This window comes from Oncorhynchus mykiss, chromosome 23 (genome assembly GCF_013265735.2).
Source record: "Oncorhynchus mykiss isolate Arlee chromosome 23, USDA_OmykA_1.1, whole genome shotgun sequence".
NCBI classification, from domain to species: domain Eukaryota; kingdom Metazoa; phylum Chordata; class Actinopteri; order Salmoniformes; family Salmonidae; genus Oncorhynchus; species Oncorhynchus mykiss.
Window position 1 is genome coordinate 24,255,315 of NC_048587.1, and position 19,852 is coordinate 24,275,166.

A 19,852-nucleotide genomic window follows, 5' to 3' on the forward strand; every position below is an offset into this window, starting at 1 on the left:
GATTTCTGAATCCCAGACTTTCAGTGCTGAAGAAGTTAGATATGTACTTTTTATGAACCCAGAGCTGCTTAAATGTCTCCAGTACTTTGTTGTGAAATGACAAAAGGTGCTCAGGTATTTATAGAGTCTTGGGGAATTCTTTAAATGGTGTGAATATGGTGTTGATATGGTACTATGCTTCTCGTACAGAGCTCTCATTTGTCCAATGAAGAAGATGGCTTAGAATGGAATTTGTCCTTATGTCTGTGTAGTGTCTGCATGGTGTAAGAGCTATTATTTTGTGCTCTACTTACCATGATGGTTCTCTAATTTGAACGTAGAAAGCATTTTGGTAAGTAACTCTATGTACTTTTCTTGTACAATGTAAATATCTAACTGATTTCACTGTTACCATACCCAAGGATAATGCAATTTTAATGCAAAAGATTGCCCATTGCACTAAAGGAACGGCACATTTCCTTACCTTGGATTAGATAAAATACTTCTGACAGGGGCTTTGAATCTAAGTCAGTTCATTTAGGCACGTTCAGCTTTCTCAGCTTTCCATGTCCCTTTCTCTTTTTTTGCACTGGTTTGTTGATACTGCTTTTGCATATTGGCCTTCAGTCAGTGTCATAGCTGATGATAATTCATGTTTTGGTGAGAGGTTGTTCCTGGTTATTAGATCAGGTACTGTACCTTGTAAATAAACATAACTCAGAATGACAACGTGTATTTTTATTTTGATATTTATATTATACAATTCTTGTAAAAGGCCAGGAATGCTGCTCTGCCAGGACTCATCAAAGGCAGAGAAATTGGGCAAGATCTATATTTTTGGTTATGTCATTTTCACAGAGTTGCATACAAATCAGCTGCCACTTTTTAGGATACTCAAAGGCAGTGTTCCATAAATGTTTTATCCCTGATGCCTGATTGCAATCCCTCTGTATATTTTCACTACTGAATTAGGTCAGAGCTTGCCAGAGAGAGACACTGACTTTGGAGAGGAGAGGAGTGTGGGGCAGGGAGAGAGTCAGGGGGAATATGGAAAAAGCCCTTTCCTGCCAAAGTTAGCGGTTCAGAGAGGTTGGTTCATTATAATGGCTTAATGGATCCTCCAGGATGCCTCCTCAACTTACAGTGTGTTAAAGAGATGATAACCAGGGCTAAGCTAAGATAGCACACCACTTTTTAACCTTTACTTAACCAGGTGGGTCAATTAAGAACAATCTTTTTATTTGTCTACAGTTGAACTTTTCTTGTTATCGAAATGCATAGGAAAAGTAAAACATTTGCCATCACATTTCCCTCTAGAGGTATGCCACCTATTCTACACCTCAAGGGCAATGTTAGGCTAGCCTTGCCCAGTCCAACCCAAATAATATCCCTCTAAATCTCTTCTGACCAGTGTACGTTTACACTGCTCAAATCCTAGATCGGCTTTTTAAATTGTAATTTGACAAATTAACTCCAGGAATGTCTGTGTCGGAGAGGGAAGCAGCTTGGGTCTGTCTGCCCCTCAGGCTCCCCATAGCTCCCCTGTACCACCCTGCATGTGTGTTCGTCTATAAACCAATAGCCTGCGTCAGTCAGTGGTGAATTCTGGGAACACTTTGTACGGTATTTTAGGCTTAAATGTTAAGGCTCTGTCCCAATTATTTTCCTTGTCTCTCTTTTCTTGTCTCCCTTCATTCTTGATGGACCATGGATACGTTGAGGAGGTACTCGATGGGTTTCCAACATGTATTTCTCTCTGTGCTTAAATCCTCTCAGATACTGTAGATCAGTGTTCATGAGGAAGAGGAGATGTGAATAAGGAGCTGTTTAACACCATTGGGAACAAGCTTATGCTAGACGATGGACATGAAACAACAGATTCGTGAGGTGCCTCTCATTTAGGAATAACAATTCAAGTTAAATAGCATTTATGGGCGCCCCACACACGCCATCTGTGCTGCCTAGAGCATAGGGCTGCAGAAGTACGTAGCTTTAGAAAGGTCAGCACACATTCTAGAGGGGATCTTTTCACTTTCTAGGGGGCTGCAGTGGCTGTTCCTTAGGTCAACATTAGTACTTTTTCGCCTCCCAATCTTAACAGAGCCATCGCTGGAAATTGGTCCCCGTATTTTATGAAAATTGGAAGTGAATGTATCGAACTTTATATATTTTGTACTCTATACAGTGTTTATAAATACAGAAACTTGAAATGAATGGGGTTTTCTCCTGCAGTGCTTTCCAGTGGGATCAGATATCTCCAGTAGTGCTGAGGCTCAGCATTCCACATCATCTCAAGCCCAGAGAAATGCTTGTCACGCTAAAGGTTGTAATCTTCATATCACATCTGTAGCATGAGCTAATATTTCAAAGACTGACCCCAAAACACAAAAACTTGTTTTAGTAAGTAACACTTGTGTTTTAGTAGCAGTTAAAGACAGGCTATTTGATTCAATGTGAGACTTTGGATATCTATAAATTAAATAAATGCGGCACAGTAGAGCCTGAGGCACCTCAATCCTGTGTTAAAACATTTCATATTGTAGTTTAGATGAGTACATATGGTATACATTTACAGTAAGAAAATCGAAAGTTGCTAGCCTGTTCGCATTTTTGTCTTGAGCAATAAATGTGTTGTTGATTACAGTAATATGGAGGCTGCGGAGTGTTGAACCTGATATAGTGTTTCCAGACATCAGGTACTGCAAGGGAAACAAATAGGGCTCAGGCCCTCCTCAACAGATAGGTTCCTCTATTTTGCCCTCCCTCTTAGAAAGAGACAGGGGCAGAGGGGATATGAGTAAAGCTTTATCACTTTGAAGTCTGAGCCAAACATCTGTTCACTTGCTCCACTTTTTCCTTTCAAGGAATATCCATCCTTACTGTAGCAGTACCACTTTCCTTTTCACCCTAGAGCCAAATTACGACACACACGGCTTACATAATTATCGTCATTTTTTTATGATTCATTTTCTCTGTAAACAAAACAAAGAAACTTTTTTTTCAAAAGTGTTTGTTAGTGTTTTTGGCTGTGTAAATGAGACTGACGTCAACATTTCATCCAGGCGAAAGCCTAATTAGATAGTTGGCAACCACATCCTTTAATTTAGTACATCCAGTGTAAACTCTGTTTACAACATTTATTTGTCCTGTCCTGAGTTGTATCATGGTTTCTTTGCAGTGCAATCACATATGTTGTTTTGTATTGTTAACTCAGTGATTAGATGAGGAGAAAAGCACTGCGTGGACCTGAACATAAACATTATGAAATTGCTCCTAATTCAAGTGAATGTTGTTTGTTATGTTTATCTGTCAGTGAACCAATGGATCCTTGCAATTTCTCTTAAAAGCTCGTTCTTGAGAACTACAGTATAGAAAGGAAATAATATTTACTTGATCCATTACTTCCTCAGCACAGCTAGTAACGCAGACTTGAGACACAGATGATAAAGATTCGTACAGCTGCAGAAGACACAGACACAGACACAGATGAGGATGTTAATGGAGATGACAGACATATGGTAGATAGACAGACACAGATAAAGACACAGATGTAGGTGTAGTCGTATAATATCTCTCCACTTCCTCCGCGTTGGGTCCAGTCCCAGCCCTGCTGGTCAATGTATCAAATGATACATAATACACACAAAAATGCACATGCATATACACACACACACACATCCTGGGATACGGAAAATGTGCATATCTCACCTTTCAACAGCTGAATGTCTACTCAGTTCCACATTTTCATACATGTCACCAAATCATTTTCAGGGGGTTCATCTTTAAATGTATGTTTCTGTCTCTTTAATTTGGTCAAGAAAATGCAACAAAAACAGTTGTAGCACTGATATATTAACATTTATTCATTACTGAAAGACCAGAGACAATTTTCAGGTTCTCTGTAATTCACGCCTGTGTGTTATAAACCTGCATTGGCAAGGAAATATACTTGTTGCCTCTTTTGAGGTGCAGTGAACTCAGCCTAAGACCATATGAGAACAAGGTTGAAAAATAAAGTAGAGGCAGTCATAGCCATCAATAACAGAGTGTATTTACTCAAACATCTTAAGGGACAGACACGCAGGCATGTACATTTTAGTCATTTAGCAACTGCTCTTATTCAAAGTGACTTACAGGAGCAATTAGGGTTAAGTGCCATGCTCAAGGGCATATTGACAGATTTTTCTACTAGTCGGCTCAGGGTTTCAAACCAGTAACCTTTTGGTTCCTGGCCCAACGCTCTTAACTGCTTTTAACCGCTTAGCACCTCTGAACAGATTGCCAGCTATAATTTGCAAACCAATTCTACGTGTAGAATTGCATGAAAATGTGGTCCCTAAAACACACCTCAGCGAACGAATGGTAGATGAACAGCAGATCGACATTCGGTGGGTTGTGTGGCTGCCTTATTAAAGTGGCCATAATGTATATTCATATGTCTAACTTTCAAATGTGCTTTCAAATTAAGGTACCACATTCCTATACCTTATTCCCATATTTCCCATATTAGCTAGCAAGACCTCAATTATCTCGTACCCCTCTACATCAGCTTGGTACTGATACCCCATGTATATAGCCAAGTTATTATTATTTATTGTGTATTTATTACTTGTATTATTACATGTTATTACTTTTCTATTATTTCTCTATTTTCTCTCTCTCTGCATTGTTGGGAAGGGCCCGTAAGTAAGCATTTCACTGTTAGTCTACACCTGTTGTTTACGAAGTGAAGTGACTTTAGCCAGCCAACAGAGAGGAAGAGGCAAAGCCATTACATTTTTCCTACTACTATAGCTGGCTAGCCAGGTGGGTAGCAGACTGAGGCTAATATTATAGTTCTGTCATCATCGGCATTATGGGAATACTTGTTCTATGTGGCATAGTGACACGGCAACAGTCAGAGGAGTGGTGGGGGTTACGTTAATGTCAAAAGTTAACCGCACTCTCGTGTCCAAAGAATGCTAGCTAAATTTTTTTGAAAGAAATAGTACATTTGAGAGGGAATTCTCACAAATAAAATGTTGCAATCCATTTAATAAGCGCATTAACACACTCCAGACTCTGCATTGTCAGGGAGATACTGCACACCTCAGCAGTTGAAAGGCTCCAGTCCAAAGTACTGTAGACATTTATTTTAGCTCTCCGTTCTCCATTTAATTTCTTGGCACCGGGTTTGTATGAAGCCACAGCCTTGGTGTAAAAATGTAACACATTACATGGCTTGTTAGGGCCTTGAGCCTTTGCCAATGCGGGGGCGCAGGGCCAGATCCAAACAGCAAGGCCTTCTAGTATGTAGACCCACACAATGTCAATCTAAAGTAACACTGCTGCTGAAGCATGTGTGATTGCATTTCCAGTGAACCCTCCAGTCTTCATAATGGGGGATGTGAAGAGCTGTTGGCCATCTTGGATTCTGCTTTCCACAACAAATAGAGCATTCGTGGAGCGCCACATCACAGAGAAGGTTTGCCTTGGTTTATTTGTAATACATTTTTTGTGATATCCAATTGTTAGTTTCAGTCTTGTCCCATCCCTGCAACTCCAGTACGGACTCGGGAGAGGCGAAGGTCGAGAGCCATGCATCCTCCGAAAGACAACACTGCCAAGCCGCAATGCTTCTTGACAAACCGCTTGCTTAACCCAGAAGCCAGCCGCACCAATGTGTCGGAGCAAACTCCGTACAACTGGTGACCGTGTCAGTATGCACGCGCCCGGCCAGACACAGGAGTCGCTAGAGCGCGATGGGACAAGGACATCCCGTCCAGCCAAACCCTCCCCTAATTCGGACATCGCTGGGCCAGTTGTGCGCCGCCTTATGGGTCTGTGCCCCAGGCCGGGATCAAACCTGTGTCTGTAGTGACACCTCAAGTACTGCGATGTAGTGCCTGAGACTGCTGCTCCATTCAGAAGGCCCATTTTCGAGGGGTTTTGTCATTTCACTCTCCTGCAGAGAACAGCCATGACCTCTCCAGAGCTAGGCGACCTAGAAATGGTGTTGAAAAGCCTATGTGGCAGCAGCCAAGGGGCTGGTTTTTCAAAAAGTTATCTGATCGGATTACCCCTATCGGATAGGATTTAATTTTAGAATTCAGTTTTTCAAAACTGAAAAATGGGATTCTATTTCTCCAGATATGGACCTTACCCTATCCACATTCTGATCCTCCGGATAGGGATAAGGATTTAGTAATCCAATCTGATCTTTAATCAGGAATTGTTTATTTTTTATTTTACTAGGCAAGTCAGTTAAGAACAAATTCTTATTTTCAATGATGGCCTAGGAACAGTGGGAGAACGACAGATTTGTACATTGTCAGCTCGGGGATTCGAACTTGCAACCTTTCGGTTACTAGTCCAACGCTCCAACCACTAGGCTACCCTGCCGCCCCTTTGTAGGTGATTAGGATTGTTTTGATCCCAAAAATAATGAATATTTTGATCCCACTAGAAGGGTGTATTCAAGGTGGATTTGGAAAGGTGACAGGCACTACAACTAAGAAATGTCAATGTAACTAAGTTGAGGAGGCTTCAAAAACGTTATTACATATCAAATCCAAAGGTTAATTATGTTAAATTGACTGCAGTACGGTATGTGGTAAGTTATGTTAAGTGTCAAATAAATGCAACTCAAATCAAATCACATTTTATTTGTCACACACACATGGTTAGCAGATGTTAATGCGAGTGTAGCGAAATGCTTGTGCTTCTAGTTCCGACCATGCAGTAATATCTTACAAGTAATCTAACCTAACAATTTCACAACAACTACCTTATGCACACAAGTGTAAAGGAATGAATAAGAATATGTACATAAGAATACGTGAATCAGTGATGGCCTAACGGCATAGGCAAGATGCAGTAGATGGTATACAGTATGTACACATGAGATGAGGAATGTAGGGTACGTAAACATTATTTAAAGTGGCATTGTTTAAAGTGGCTAGTGATACATTTATTACATCCATTTTTCCATTATTAAAGTGGCTAGAGTTGAGTCAGTATGTTGAGCACTCAATGTTAGTGATGGCTGTTTAACAGTCTGATGGCCTTGAGATAGAAGCTGTTTTCGATGTGCTGATAGAATTTGGGGAGCCTTGTTTTGAGATTAGCCTTGTTAAAATGCCCAGCTACAATAACTGCAGCCTCAGGATATGTGGTTTTCATTTTACATAGAGTCTAATGAAGTTCTTTCAGGGCCGTCGATGTGTCTGCTTGGGGGGGGGGATATACACGACTATGATTATGATCGAAGAGAATTCAGGTGAACAAAAGGACTTGAGATCCTGTAAGTTGTTATGATCACACCACGTCTTGTTAATCATAAGGCATACACTCCCGCCCTTCTTCTTACCAGAGAGATGCTTGTTTCTGTCGGCGCGATGCGTGAAGAATCCAAATGGCTGTACTGACTCCGATAGCATGGCTCGAGTGAGCCATGTTTCCGTGAAACAACGAATGTTACAGTCTCTGAACTCTTGCTCGGATATTGTCTACCTTCTTGTCAAGAGACTGGACATTGGCGAGTAGTATGCTCGGGAGCGGCGTGCGATGTGCCCGTCTACGGAGCCTGACCAGAAGACCGCTCCGTCTGCCCGTTCTGCGGCGCCGTTGTTTTAGGTCGCCTGCTGGCATCCGATCCATTGTCCTGGGTGGTGGACCAAACAGAGGATCCTCTTCGGGAAAGTCGTATTCCTGGTCGTAATGTTGGTGAGTTGACGTTGCTCTTATATCCAATAGTTCCTCCCGACTGTATGTAATAAAACCTAACATTTCCTGAGGTATCAATGTAAGAAATAACACATAAAAAAACTAAATACTGCATAGTTTCCTAGGAACGCGAGGCGAGGCGGCCATCTCTGTCGGCCCCGGAAGTCTTAGGGAATCTACATAATTATAAGTGATATGCAGGCAAAAAAAATTTCAAGGTACCTTTATTCATGTATAGTGAACAAAAATATAAATGCAATATACAATAATGTCAATTATTTTACTGAGTTACAGTTCATATAAGGAAATCAGTCAATTGCAAGAAATTCATTAGGCCTTAATCTATGGATTTCACATGACTGGGCAGGGGTGCAGCCATGGGTGGGCTTGGGAGGGCATAGGCCCACCCAAACACGCAGCCAAGCCCACCCACACGGGGAGCAAGGCCCAGCCAATCAGAAGGAATATTCCCCCAGAAAAAGGGCTTTATTACAGACAGAAATATTCCTCAGCAACCCCCCCACCAACCCTCTTCAGACGATCCCACAAGTTAAAAAGCTGGATGTGGTAGTCCTGGGCTGTCGTGGTCTGCAGTTATGAGACCGATGGAAGTACTGCCAAGTTCGCTAAAACAACGTTGGAGGCAGCTTATGGTTCTCAGGCAACAGCTCCTGCAGTCATCATGCCAATTGCACACTCATTGTGTGACAAAACTGCACATTTTAAAGTGGCCTTTTATTGTCCCCCCCCCCACAAGGTGCACCTGTGTAATGATCATGCTGATGCTGTTTAATCAGCTTCTTTATATTCCACACCTGTCAGGTGTATGGATTTTCTGGTCAAGGAGAACATCTCACTAACAAGGATGTAAACAAAGTTGTGCACAAAATCTGAGAGAGATATTATTTTTGTGCACGTGGAAAATTGCTGGGATATTTTCTTCAGCTCATGAAACATGTGACCAACCCTTTACATGTTGCATTTATATTTTTGTTCAGTGTAGTTACTCATTTCTGTTTCCCCAGGTTGAAATAGTACCACAACCTGTCCAGTAGATGGCATGGTGTAGGCCTGTTTAAAGCACTGAAGAACTGGATTCTGTGATCTTGATGTTGTGGTATCTGGATCAGAATGATCCTATATGATTATTTTCTGGGGAAAAAACGGCTTATAAGCAGCCAGATTTATCTGATCCTGGATAGCATGAAATATGATTACAGAATCCGGATCATTCTGAACCCCCCAAAAAAGGTTTTGAAAAACTAGCCCTTGGGGTTGGTGCAACGATCAAGGTGTTAGGTTACTGTCTGTAGCCATTCAGGCACTGAAAACACTGGTCTGTGTATTATTTCACATCCACTGAGTGACTGAAATTGACTCAAATGTGCCAAGTTAAGCATGAAATGACTCACAAGGCCTTGGAACGTACATCTCACTGTTAATCTAATACTAATTTATTCCCATGCACTTCAAACTTCAATATTTTCTTACTTTATTTTTAGATGAAGCTGTCCTGTGTATGCTCAATACTGTATCTTTCACCCAGACCTTTGTCTAGAATCCAATTGACTGAATAATGCAGTCATATCCCAAGGAATTCAATCATATCAAGCAAGACAATGATAATGGAGATTTGAGCTACTGTACCAGTTACGTCCCACCGATTTCAGGGGTAACGAGGCTAAATCGAGATTTAAATCATCACAAGGACATCCAAAACCACACTGTCCTCCCTTTGATGCTGTTGGCTTTAAGGCTAGGATGGTGCTGCAGAGCTGTATAGCTGCCGTCTAACGAGTTCGTGACCAATTCTGCTGTTTTGTGTGATTTCCTATGACCGAAAACAGCTTCTGGACATCAGAACAGTGATCACTAACCTCGATTTGGATAAATATTTCTACTTCAACGAGTCAACAGCTGTGGATGTACTGCTCATTCCAGACCAGGCCCTAATCCCCGGGATTCTAAAGCGGAAAAGGCGACGCCAGAGAGGCAAACGAGCGAGCTCCCTGACGAGACTAAGACGGCGAGTAAGTAAACACTCCCCCACCCTCCATTATTTTGGCGAACGTACAATCTCTAGAGAACAAGCTGGAGCGTGACAAGGAGCGTGACACTAATTCGGATGCTTAAAAGTAATCTCTGACGAGCCACCAAACAATCAAAACCTCAATACAGGATTGAATCCTACTACACCGGCTCTGATGCTTGTCGGATGTGGCAGGGCTTGCAAACTATCACAGGTTACAAAGGGAAACCCATCCGCCAGCTGCCCAGTGACGCGATCCTGCCAGATGAGCTAAATTCCTTCTACGCTTGCTTCGAGGCAAGCAACACTGAACCAAGACCTTTAAACAGGTTAACATTCACAAGGCCGCAGGGCCAGATGGTTTACCAGGATGCGTACTCAAGTTGGCAAGTGTCTTCACTGACATTTTCAACCTGTCCCTGACCAAATCTGTAATACCTACAAGTTTGAAGCAGACCATTATAGTCCCTGTGCCCAAGAATGCCAAGTTAACCTGTCTAAATGACAGCACTCACATCTGGAGCCATGAAATGCTTTCAAAAGCTGGTCATGGCTCACATCAACAAAATCATTCCAGACACCCTGGACCCAATCCAATTCACATTCTGCCCCAACAGATCCACATGTGACACAATCTCTATTACATTTCACACTGCCCTCTTCCACCTGTACAAGAGGAACGCTGTTCAGCACCAGCGGGGACAGACAGCTCAGCATTCAACACCATTGGCCTCCAAGCTCACTAAGCTCAGGACCCTGGGACTGAACACCTCCTGTTTTCAACTGGATCCTAGACTTTCTGACTGACCTTCCCCAGGTGGTGAGGGCAACAACACATCCACCACTCTGACCCTCAACCCGGCGGCCCCTCAGGGGCATGCTTAGTCTCCTCCTGCACTCCCTGTTCACCTACGTCTGTGTGGCCTCGCTTGACTCACACACCATCATTAAGTTTGCTGATGACACCACAGTGGTTAGCCTGATCACAGATGATGAGACAGTCTATAGGGAGGAAGTCAGTGTGGTCCTGGCAGTGTGCTGGCAGTGTGGTGCCAGGACAACAACGTGTCCCTGAACGTCAGCAAGACAAAGGAGCTGATTGTGGACTTCAAGAGATGGAGGGTCAAATATTCCCCCATCCACATTAATGGGCTGTAGTGGAGCAGTTTGAGAGCTTCAAGTTCCTCTGTGTCCACATCACTAAGAAATGTTCATGGTCCACACACACCAACACAGTTATGAAGAATGTACCACAATGCCTCTTTCCTCTCACGAGGCTGAAAAGGTTTGGCATGGGTCCTCAGATCCTCAAAAGGTTCTACAGCTGCACCATTGAGAGAATGTTGACTGGTTGCATCACCTCTTGGTATGGCAACTGCTTGGCAGTAAGGCGCAATAGAGGGTAGTGTATACTAGAGATTGACACAGGAGTGAAAAGTCATTCCTGTCCCCTCTTGTCCTGTCAATTTGTTTCCTGTGCTCTCCCGATCCCGCAACATTTATATAACCCTGTAAATTTCCTGTCCCATCCCGATAAAATCACTCCCTTCCCATTCTAACTTTTAAGCGCAGAAATCATAAATAACTTCCTCTGTTAGCTGCTCGTCTGTCCCCACTCTGTGGCACCATCGCATTAGTGGAAACCAAGACTGTTCGCAGGGCAAGCTAGGTTGTAGCTAGATGTTCGAGTCGCATCAGGGACTATTTTAGCTAACCCCTAACCCTTTTCCTAACCTTAACCTAATTATCCTAACCTGATACGTTAATTATCCTAACCTGCTGTGAAAAGTCACTTATGCAAGTCAAAACCGGCAGTTCTGCCCTGATTTCCATTAATGCGATACAGCCCCTCTGTGTGTGAATATCCTAGCAACTGCTGCCTTTGGCTCAGCGCTCACGAGACAGTTGCTTGTACAAAGCTGATAACAACCACCTTACCTACGCCTACTTACTTACCTAGAGTCTGATGAATTCATGGATATAGACATGTGTAATTATGTACGTCTACTCGTGCATCTGATTTAAGTAGTAACTGGAGCGAGAGTGAGCCGACGGTAGGGCGAGGGGGGTAATTGCCTTTTTATTTTGTATACATTTTTATTAAGTTAACTACTCTATATTAGGCCTACACTGTTTTCTTTATGAAATGCTCCACACATGACATATTTATAACCCTTGCGTTATTATTATTATATCCACATGTTATAATTGTTCTATTATTTATATTTTCTCTCTGGATTGTTGGGAAGGGCCCATTAGTAAGCATTTCACTGTTAGTCTACACCTTTTGTTTACAAAGCATGTGACTAATAACATTAGATTTTATTTGATTTTGATTAGAGAACCTGTCGGTGATAGAGAATAGTTCATGTTTTCTCTATATCCATTAGTCTTTCAACCACCCCAGTCATCCAAGGAATATTTTTGAATCAGGGTCTATTAACTAGAACAAACATGATTCCTGAAATGGAGGAGGAACACTTCTCTAAAGTCATTAATAAGATTATAAACCATACTGAAAGATGCTGTCCTAGTCGACAAGCACCACACAAAATCTCAATTGACATCCCTCTCTCTGTGCCCCCAGGCTGGTGGTTTGTCAGTACAGCGGAGGAGCAGGGCTGGGTCCCTGCCACATATCTGAATACCCACAGCAACACACGAGATGACCTGGAGCTGGGCGCCTCCAAGTCCAGGGAAGGTAAGAGCTCCACACCGCTGTGAATATAGGAAGAAAAACTTAACATCCAGAATACAGTATACAAGCTGCACCACAAAACAGACCAGCTTTCATCACTTCCAGCAACTGGGTGAAATTTGTGGATGTGCAATATCCCACAACCTACAAGACCGCTGTACCCCCACTACCCCCATCTCTAAATGGGTGCAGTAGTCTGACTACCACCCCCGACCCACCACCGACTGACGTTAACGTCCGACTTTCCCCCAGTGTGAACAACCTTCTTTGTGCTGCTGCCACTATAAACACCCCTGAACAAGCTCCAGAGTCAGCCCTGGAGAAGGAGTGTCAGGGCCTAAGCCACAATTCCGGGTTGAGGTGCACTGAGTGACGTACTGTACTCTACAGTATTAGTGTAGAAATTCAATGCAATTCTAAAACGAGGTTACCTCCTTGGAGTTTAGGATGCTAAACGAATGAAAGAGGTGCATGTTTGGTTCACTGTATGGATTGAGCTTTGAGGAGTTTGTTTATGTGAGTCAGTCACTAGCCAAGTCATGTCTGAAGATAATTATTCCGGGCCCTGAGATAAATCATGTCAGTTTATACAGACTGATTATGAAACAAAACTAGAAGATATTGATGAATGTTGCTCTGTCTGTGCAATGGTTGAATGCTGCTATATTCTGCATTAAAACCTACGAATCTGACAAGAAACACACCTAAGCAAGAGGGTTGTTTGCCAAATGATCAGGATGATATAAAATTGGGATCCACTCATACAGTCATTAGACCAGCCTTTCCCAAAACACACAGCATGGGTAAGACTATAATGTCGTTGTGTGGCAGTCCAAGCTATGTCATAATCTAGCCATTCCCAATATCGAGAGTTGCTTTACGGTTAGTGCCTTAACATTTTCACTCTCCTGTCGCTCACACTCAGAGTGCTAATATTGTGGAAAAGGTCATGACTGTATTGGTCATTATTTTTACAGTAGGCATAATTACATACCTGCAGTACCTCCCTAATGCATTTCATGTAGTTTGGAAAGAATACACTTTAAGGACTGAAATCATTGACTTCCAAACAAACATTAACATTTTCTAGCACTCTGGTTAAAACAGCATTATAGTACTGAGTGTCGACTCCAAAACACTGTGACCCACATTACCCCTGGCACTGTAGATCTTCTGACTGAAGGAGAGAGGAGAGAGCACATGCTGCATTGAATGAACCTCTATAGTCCAATAGTTACACAGTAATCCCAACAGGCTTCTTCCTCCCTAGGCCTGCATACAGAATGCATATCCATTCTGTATAAAACATTTTTGGAGAGTAATTAAGATGTCTGTTAGCGTGACAGCTTTCTGGATTTTCACATTTACACAAACCCCACAAGTGCCAGTCCTGTCTGTTCCAGCGACTTTGTGCCCATAGGCGACGTTGTTGCCAGTGACGTCTGGTGAGGACCTGCCTTACAACAGGCCTACAAGCCCTCAGTCCAGCCTCTATCAGCCTATTGCGGACAGTCTGAGCACTGATGGAGGGATTGTGCGTTCCTGGTGTAACTCGGACAGTTGTTGTTGCCATCCTGTACCTGTCCCGCAGGTGTGATGTTCGGATGTACTGATCCTGCGCAGATACACGTGGTCTGCCACTGCGAGGATGATCAGCTGTCCGTCCTGTCTCTCTGTAGCGCTGTCTTAGGTTTCTTACAGTACGGACATTGCAATTTATTGCCCTGGCCACATCTGCAGTCCTCATGTCTCTTTGCAGCATGCCTGAGGCACGTTCACGCAGATGAGCAGGGACCCTGGACATCGTTCTTTTGGTGTTTTTCAGAGTCAGTAGAAAGGCCTCTTTGGTGTCCTAAATTTTCATAACTGTGACCTTAATTGCCTACTGTCTGTAAGCTGTTAGTGTCTTAACGACTGTTCCACAGGTGCATGTTCATTAATTGTTTATGGTTCATTGAACAAGCATGGGAAACAGTGTTTAAACCCTTTACAATGAAGATCTGTGAATTTATTTGGATTTTTACAAATTATCTTTGAAAGACAGGGTCCTGAAAAAGGGACGTTTCTTTTTTTTTTGCTGTGTTGAATATGGCTTTAGCTGAAGATGTTGATGTTTGGAGGCTATGACAGTCTAATGGTGGATCTGTCCCTCATTGGGAAGACTGTCACATTAATGAATAACACTGGGACATGTTCCTACTTAGGGTGGTCATATTTCATCATGACATTCGTATTCTGGAGGAGTATGCGGGTCAGTTGTTGTATATTTTTGAACAGGGACTTCTTTTATTTCCTTTTTTTCAATAAATGTACATTTGCCCTGAAATCTGAACTGCCTGTTCATCTTCGAGATTAGTGCTCTGGTTGAGTGATGGGAAGCTTTTTTTGAATTAGATATTTTTATAAGCGCTGCCGTTTATAGTGTTGGCATGTGACAAAAGATCATTCCCATCTCCTGCATTTAACTAACAAAAACAATCAACAATTATAGACCTGGCATAGAGCTGCTGGCAAAGGAATTCAGCTGGTCTATTAATTGGATGGCATTCCCAAGCAGCAATGTGTGCCCCAGATGCTCGTGCACTACAGGATGGGAAAACCATGATAATAACCACACTAATTACAAGCCACAGAGAATCTGTCCATAGTTGGCATTTCCTGTGTAACGTGCATTCACCCGCTTCATCCACCAGTCCTTCTAATGTAATGCGGTGTTGTTGTTTCCATGTTCGCCATGTAAGTAACTCAAGTCGGTTCTTTAGTTGATTCCATGTTGTTTGTACAGTGTGTCTTTTCTGTTTATCTGCCAATTTGTGTGTGTGTATGTGTCTCGTCACCATGTGCGTGGGTCAGTCACTAAGCACCGTAAGGCCCATCTGAAGAGGCTGGACCGGAGATGGACCCTGGGGGGAATGGTCAGCAGGCAGCAGAGCCGAGGTGATCAGAGACAGGGCGCCGAACTCCTCCTCCTCCTTTACTGCTCGTCCTTCTATTCTCTGAAGTCCCATTTTCCTGAACCCACTGTACCTTGTCCTGTCTTATCTTTCATACCTGATGCCTAATGTCTTGGTTTGTGTCGTATGCTGTCTTCTACGCCATCATGATCCACACCCAATAACCACTAACATCGTTATAAACCAGCTAGTTAACAGTAGAGATATGTCATTACAATGCTAAATTGTTTTTTACATCCACAATGGTGGCTTTCAGCAGTTACAGGTTTGACCTTTTGCTAGAAGATAAACATCGGAAAACATTGACCATCTTGTTGTTACTCAGTTTCTGCACTTGAATGCGGTAGTGTTGGAAAAGATTGTGTCATGTAAGCGGTTTATTTTAATTAACGGCTATGTGCAACTCCAAACTTTTCTAAATTACAGCTATAGAATCACAGCAATCTACAAGTTGGTAGGCCGCATTCAATATTTTGCTACTTTAGTTGGCTTTGTTATGAGCCAAATTAAACATGTACACAATACTGTATGTACTTTTCAAAAGAGCTAAAAAGCCAGACTATTTAAAAAAAAGCCAGACTATTTAAAGCCAGTTTATCAACTAGAGGTGTTTAGAGCAAGCAGGTCTACCGACGGATCAGGCTAATGAAGAATTGTATTCATCTGTTGGAGTAAGAGTGAAAGTGTTTGTGCTTGCAGTGAAAAGTGTTTGTGCTTGCACACATTACACTTGCCTCGAGACAGGTTTTTTTGACAAGGGATGCGGGTTGGATTGCTGACAGCGGAGTGAGGATAGGCTATTTGAGTCCAGCCCAAGGTTTGTGCTTGGCAACAGTGTCCACAGCGCGCATAAAAACGACCAGCCTCTGGAGTAAAAATAACTTTTTCAACTGCAGGAACTAAATCTTGCCTGTGGGGAAAAAAGCAGTAATAGCGCTGACTGCAGGAAAATTGTTTCTAAAAGTTATGCAGGCGATGCATGTTGTGGTTAACATAATATCTTATTCAGAGGTTCCCCCCACTGTAGGCCCCTGTAGGGAGTGCCCTACCAAGTCTTAAACAGAGAGACTGGAAGTCCCATAAGTCAGTGCAGGGGAAAACAAAGCATTCAGGAAGTGGCCTTTTCGGTTTTATTTACAAGGCCCTACATCGTCTTATTTCTTTGCAAGTAAAATATATTTTTACTGTATCCTTATTCAGTCCTTATAAATCCCTGATTGAGACTCAACAGGAGTTGAGGAAAGGAGAGAGTTATTAGATATCAGATAGGAATCCAGTCATTCCAGTCTTAGCATGCAAATAGGACATCTCCTCTCTACACCATTGGGCTGTGTTCCCTCCGCTTGTCTGTGTTTTACGGTGTGATGAGATGAGACCTCTGGTCTTTAATGACAGGAAGTACTCTGGCCTTTTGGGAAATTACAAATCAAGATGGCATCTCTGTTCTCTATCATCTGCTAAGTTTACAGAGGCTGACCGCTACCACACCATTAGTCCACTCTGTCATTAGAACTGTTTTCACCATTTCAAGAGATCAGTGTTTGAGTTTATTTTGTCCCATATTTACACTTAGTAATTAGCAATCATGACATAAAGGCAATGTAATTATCAGTTGCTGCAGGAAGACATTTACAGTATGAAGTGAGGGACATCATATTGTTAATTAGAGTTTCCCCGATTATTTAAAGCCTTTGATGGTAAAATGCTGGATATCTTTGTGGATCTGACAGAATCAATCACATCAGAACTGCACACAGAATTCTATGCTTCAAGCCAATATGCAGTATGTCTTTATTTACTTTCACTCACGCAGAGGTGTTTCTACAATCGTTACAGTTCCTCCTATAAAACGTTGACATATTTTTCATTTCTTTGAGTAATGTTTTGTTTTTGAAGCAGTATAGGACATTTGAAACTGACGTGAGACTCTGTGTTCCCACGTCCTCTCTGTGGCCCGACAGAGGAGAAGTATATGACGGTGCAGCCATACACCAGCGAGGGAAAGGATGAGATCGCCTTTGAGAAAGGAGTCATCGTGGAGGTCATCCAGAAGAACCTGGAGGGTTGGTGGTTCATCAGGTAAGGCCATGATTTGTGCTCCAACCACAATATAAACTGTTGCCTGTTTATACTGTCTCTCAATTATGGTTATTCTCACTCATGATCACCCCTTTCTCCCCTTTCCTTCCATTCTCTCTTCCTCTCCCCAGGTACCAGGATAAGGAGGGCTGGGCCCCGGCCTCCTACCTGAAGAAGGTGATGGAGGACTTCTCTCCCCGTAGTAGTAATACGAAGACCCCTTTGACTGGCCCAGTGGAGATAATCAGCAACATCATGGAGATCAGCAACCTGCTGAACAAGAAGGCCCTGAGTGAGAAGGACGTGCAGACAGATGGCCAGCCAGAGGACAACCCCCTAACCACCCCCTCCCTGGTCAAGAGGCAGATCAGCCTGCCCATACCCTGCTCTAGCTCGGACTTCAGCCCTGGTGCCGCACTGGTGGATGTTAAGGGCAAAGTAGAACCAGTCTCTCCAGTCATAGCCCGCATCGCTCCTCACAGAATAGATATCGGTGAGTTGTCATTCAGAGACTGAATTGGAAGTTATAACGGTTTGTTAAACTAATACACTCACAAAATGTTATATCTATCAAATTTGGTTCTCTCTAGGCTCCCCAATCCTCAGACAAAAGCCACCTCCTCGCAGAGATGCAACTCTGGTCAGTATGAAACAAATCATAAATCCTCTATAGATGTAAAGTCCCCTAAATAGGGGGCGATCATAATTTTACTGTACAGAAAATTATGCCAATTTTGTACTCTCACTAAATATGATCATTTCTATTTTACAGTTATGAGGAAGGTGGAATCTTGTAGTTAGTCATTTATAATTTGATTGTTACTATATGAAAAACAGCGCCACCAACTGGTGATGGACTCCGAAAATGAAGGTGCCGGTTTAGATAAGGGACAATCACTCTTGGTACCCAGTTAGAGGCACAGTGACAATCAGGACATGGACTCAAGTTCAACCCTTTTATTGCCTCAGACACACACAGCTTTATGGTGTAGTTAAATGAATGGTATACTGAGAAATGCAAAAAAACGGGAAATATGTGTTAAAAGGTTTATGGCTAGGTGTAAATACTATGTAATAGCAGATGATGAGTAATAATGACATAAGCAGCAATATGGCATATTATACAGTAGCATAATGACAATAACAACTAGCAGCAATGGTTTAACACTAGTACAAACTAGGATGTATTAGCATAGCCTAACGTGAAATAGCATAGCATAAATCAATTAGCATGAGGGAGCAGGTAATAGTAACAGAGTAGCATAGCTTAGCAGTAATGGCAAATGACTAGCAGTACTAATCAAGCAATTAGCTTTAACCTCTTGGTGTAAGGGGGCGCTATTTTAATTTTTGGGTGAAAACGTTCCCGTTTTAAACAAGATATTTTGTCACGAAAAGATGCTCGACTATGCATATAATTATGCATATAATTGACAGCTTTGGAAAGAAAACACTCTGACGTTTCCAAAACTGCAAAGATATTGTCTGTGAGTGCCACAGAACTGATGTTCCAGGCGAAACCCAGATAAAAATCCAACCAGGAAGTGCCGCATTTTTTGAAATGGTGTCTCCCGCAGAAAATCTTGCGTAAAATACTGAGGTAGCCATTTTTCCAATCGCTTCTTATGAGAAACCAATTGCCTCGACAGATATATTATCGAATATATATGTTAAAAATACCTTGAGGATTGATCCTAAACAACGTTTGCTGTGTTTCTGTCGATATTATGGAGCTAATTTGTAAAAATGTTCGCCGTTGTAGTGGTAGCATTTTCCGGTCGATTTCTCAGCCAAGCATGATGAACAAACGGGAGCTATTTCGCCTACAAAAATAATATTTTGGGAAAAAAGGAACATTTGCTATCTAACTGGGAGTCTCCTGAGTGAAAACATCCAAAGTTCTTCAAAGGTAAATTATTTAATTTGGTTGCTTTTCTTATTTTCATGAAAATGTTGCCTGCTGCCAGCAGAGCCTAGCATAGCATTATGCCATGATAAACTTACACAAATGCTTGTCTAGCGTTGGCTGTAACGCATATTTTGAACATCTGAGATGACAGTGTGATTAACAAAATGCTAAGCTTGTGTTTGAATATATTTCATTTGCGATTTTCATGAATAGAAAAGTTTCTAGGGGTATTTATGTCTGCTGCGTTATGCTAATTCATTTGAGGCTATGATTACGCTCCCGGATCCGGGATTGCTAGTAGCCTTAGCAATTAGCTAACAGTGGTAAACAGTCTTATGAAGTGCAAAGGTAATAACTATAAACCAGCAATAATAACTTATAAATAGCAGTAAACATGATATAAATTGTGCATAGAGTGCAATGATAATGGCTATAAACCCCAGCAACAATAGCAGCAGTAACAGTAAAATAACAGCCAGGCTGTTAGACAAACGCCATTT

General features: G+C 42.2%; 1 protein-coding gene across 2 annotated transcripts in view; it reads left to right on the forward strand.

Annotated features, from left to right (window-relative positions):
• The window catches only part of LOC110502474 (SH3 and PX domain-containing protein 2A), an 89,333-nt gene that overhangs the window by 60,601 nt on the left and 8,880 nt on the right, over positions 1 to 19,852 (forward strand). Inside the window, exons 8-12 of one of the 2 annotated variants that reach the window (XM_036959992.1) lie at positions 12,300 to 12,413; positions 15,264 to 15,347; positions 17,326 to 17,443; positions 17,575 to 17,936; positions 18,034 to 18,083. In XM_036959992.1, coding sequence (XP_036815887.1) covers positions 12,300 to 12,413; positions 15,264 to 15,347; positions 17,326 to 17,443; positions 17,575 to 17,936; positions 18,034 to 18,083 — 728 coding nt within the window. The remainder of the gene's footprint in view (positions 1 to 12,299; positions 12,414 to 15,263; positions 15,348 to 17,325; positions 17,444 to 17,574; positions 17,937 to 18,033; positions 18,084 to 19,852) is intronic. The other variant, XM_036959993.1, reaches the window with a different exon arrangement.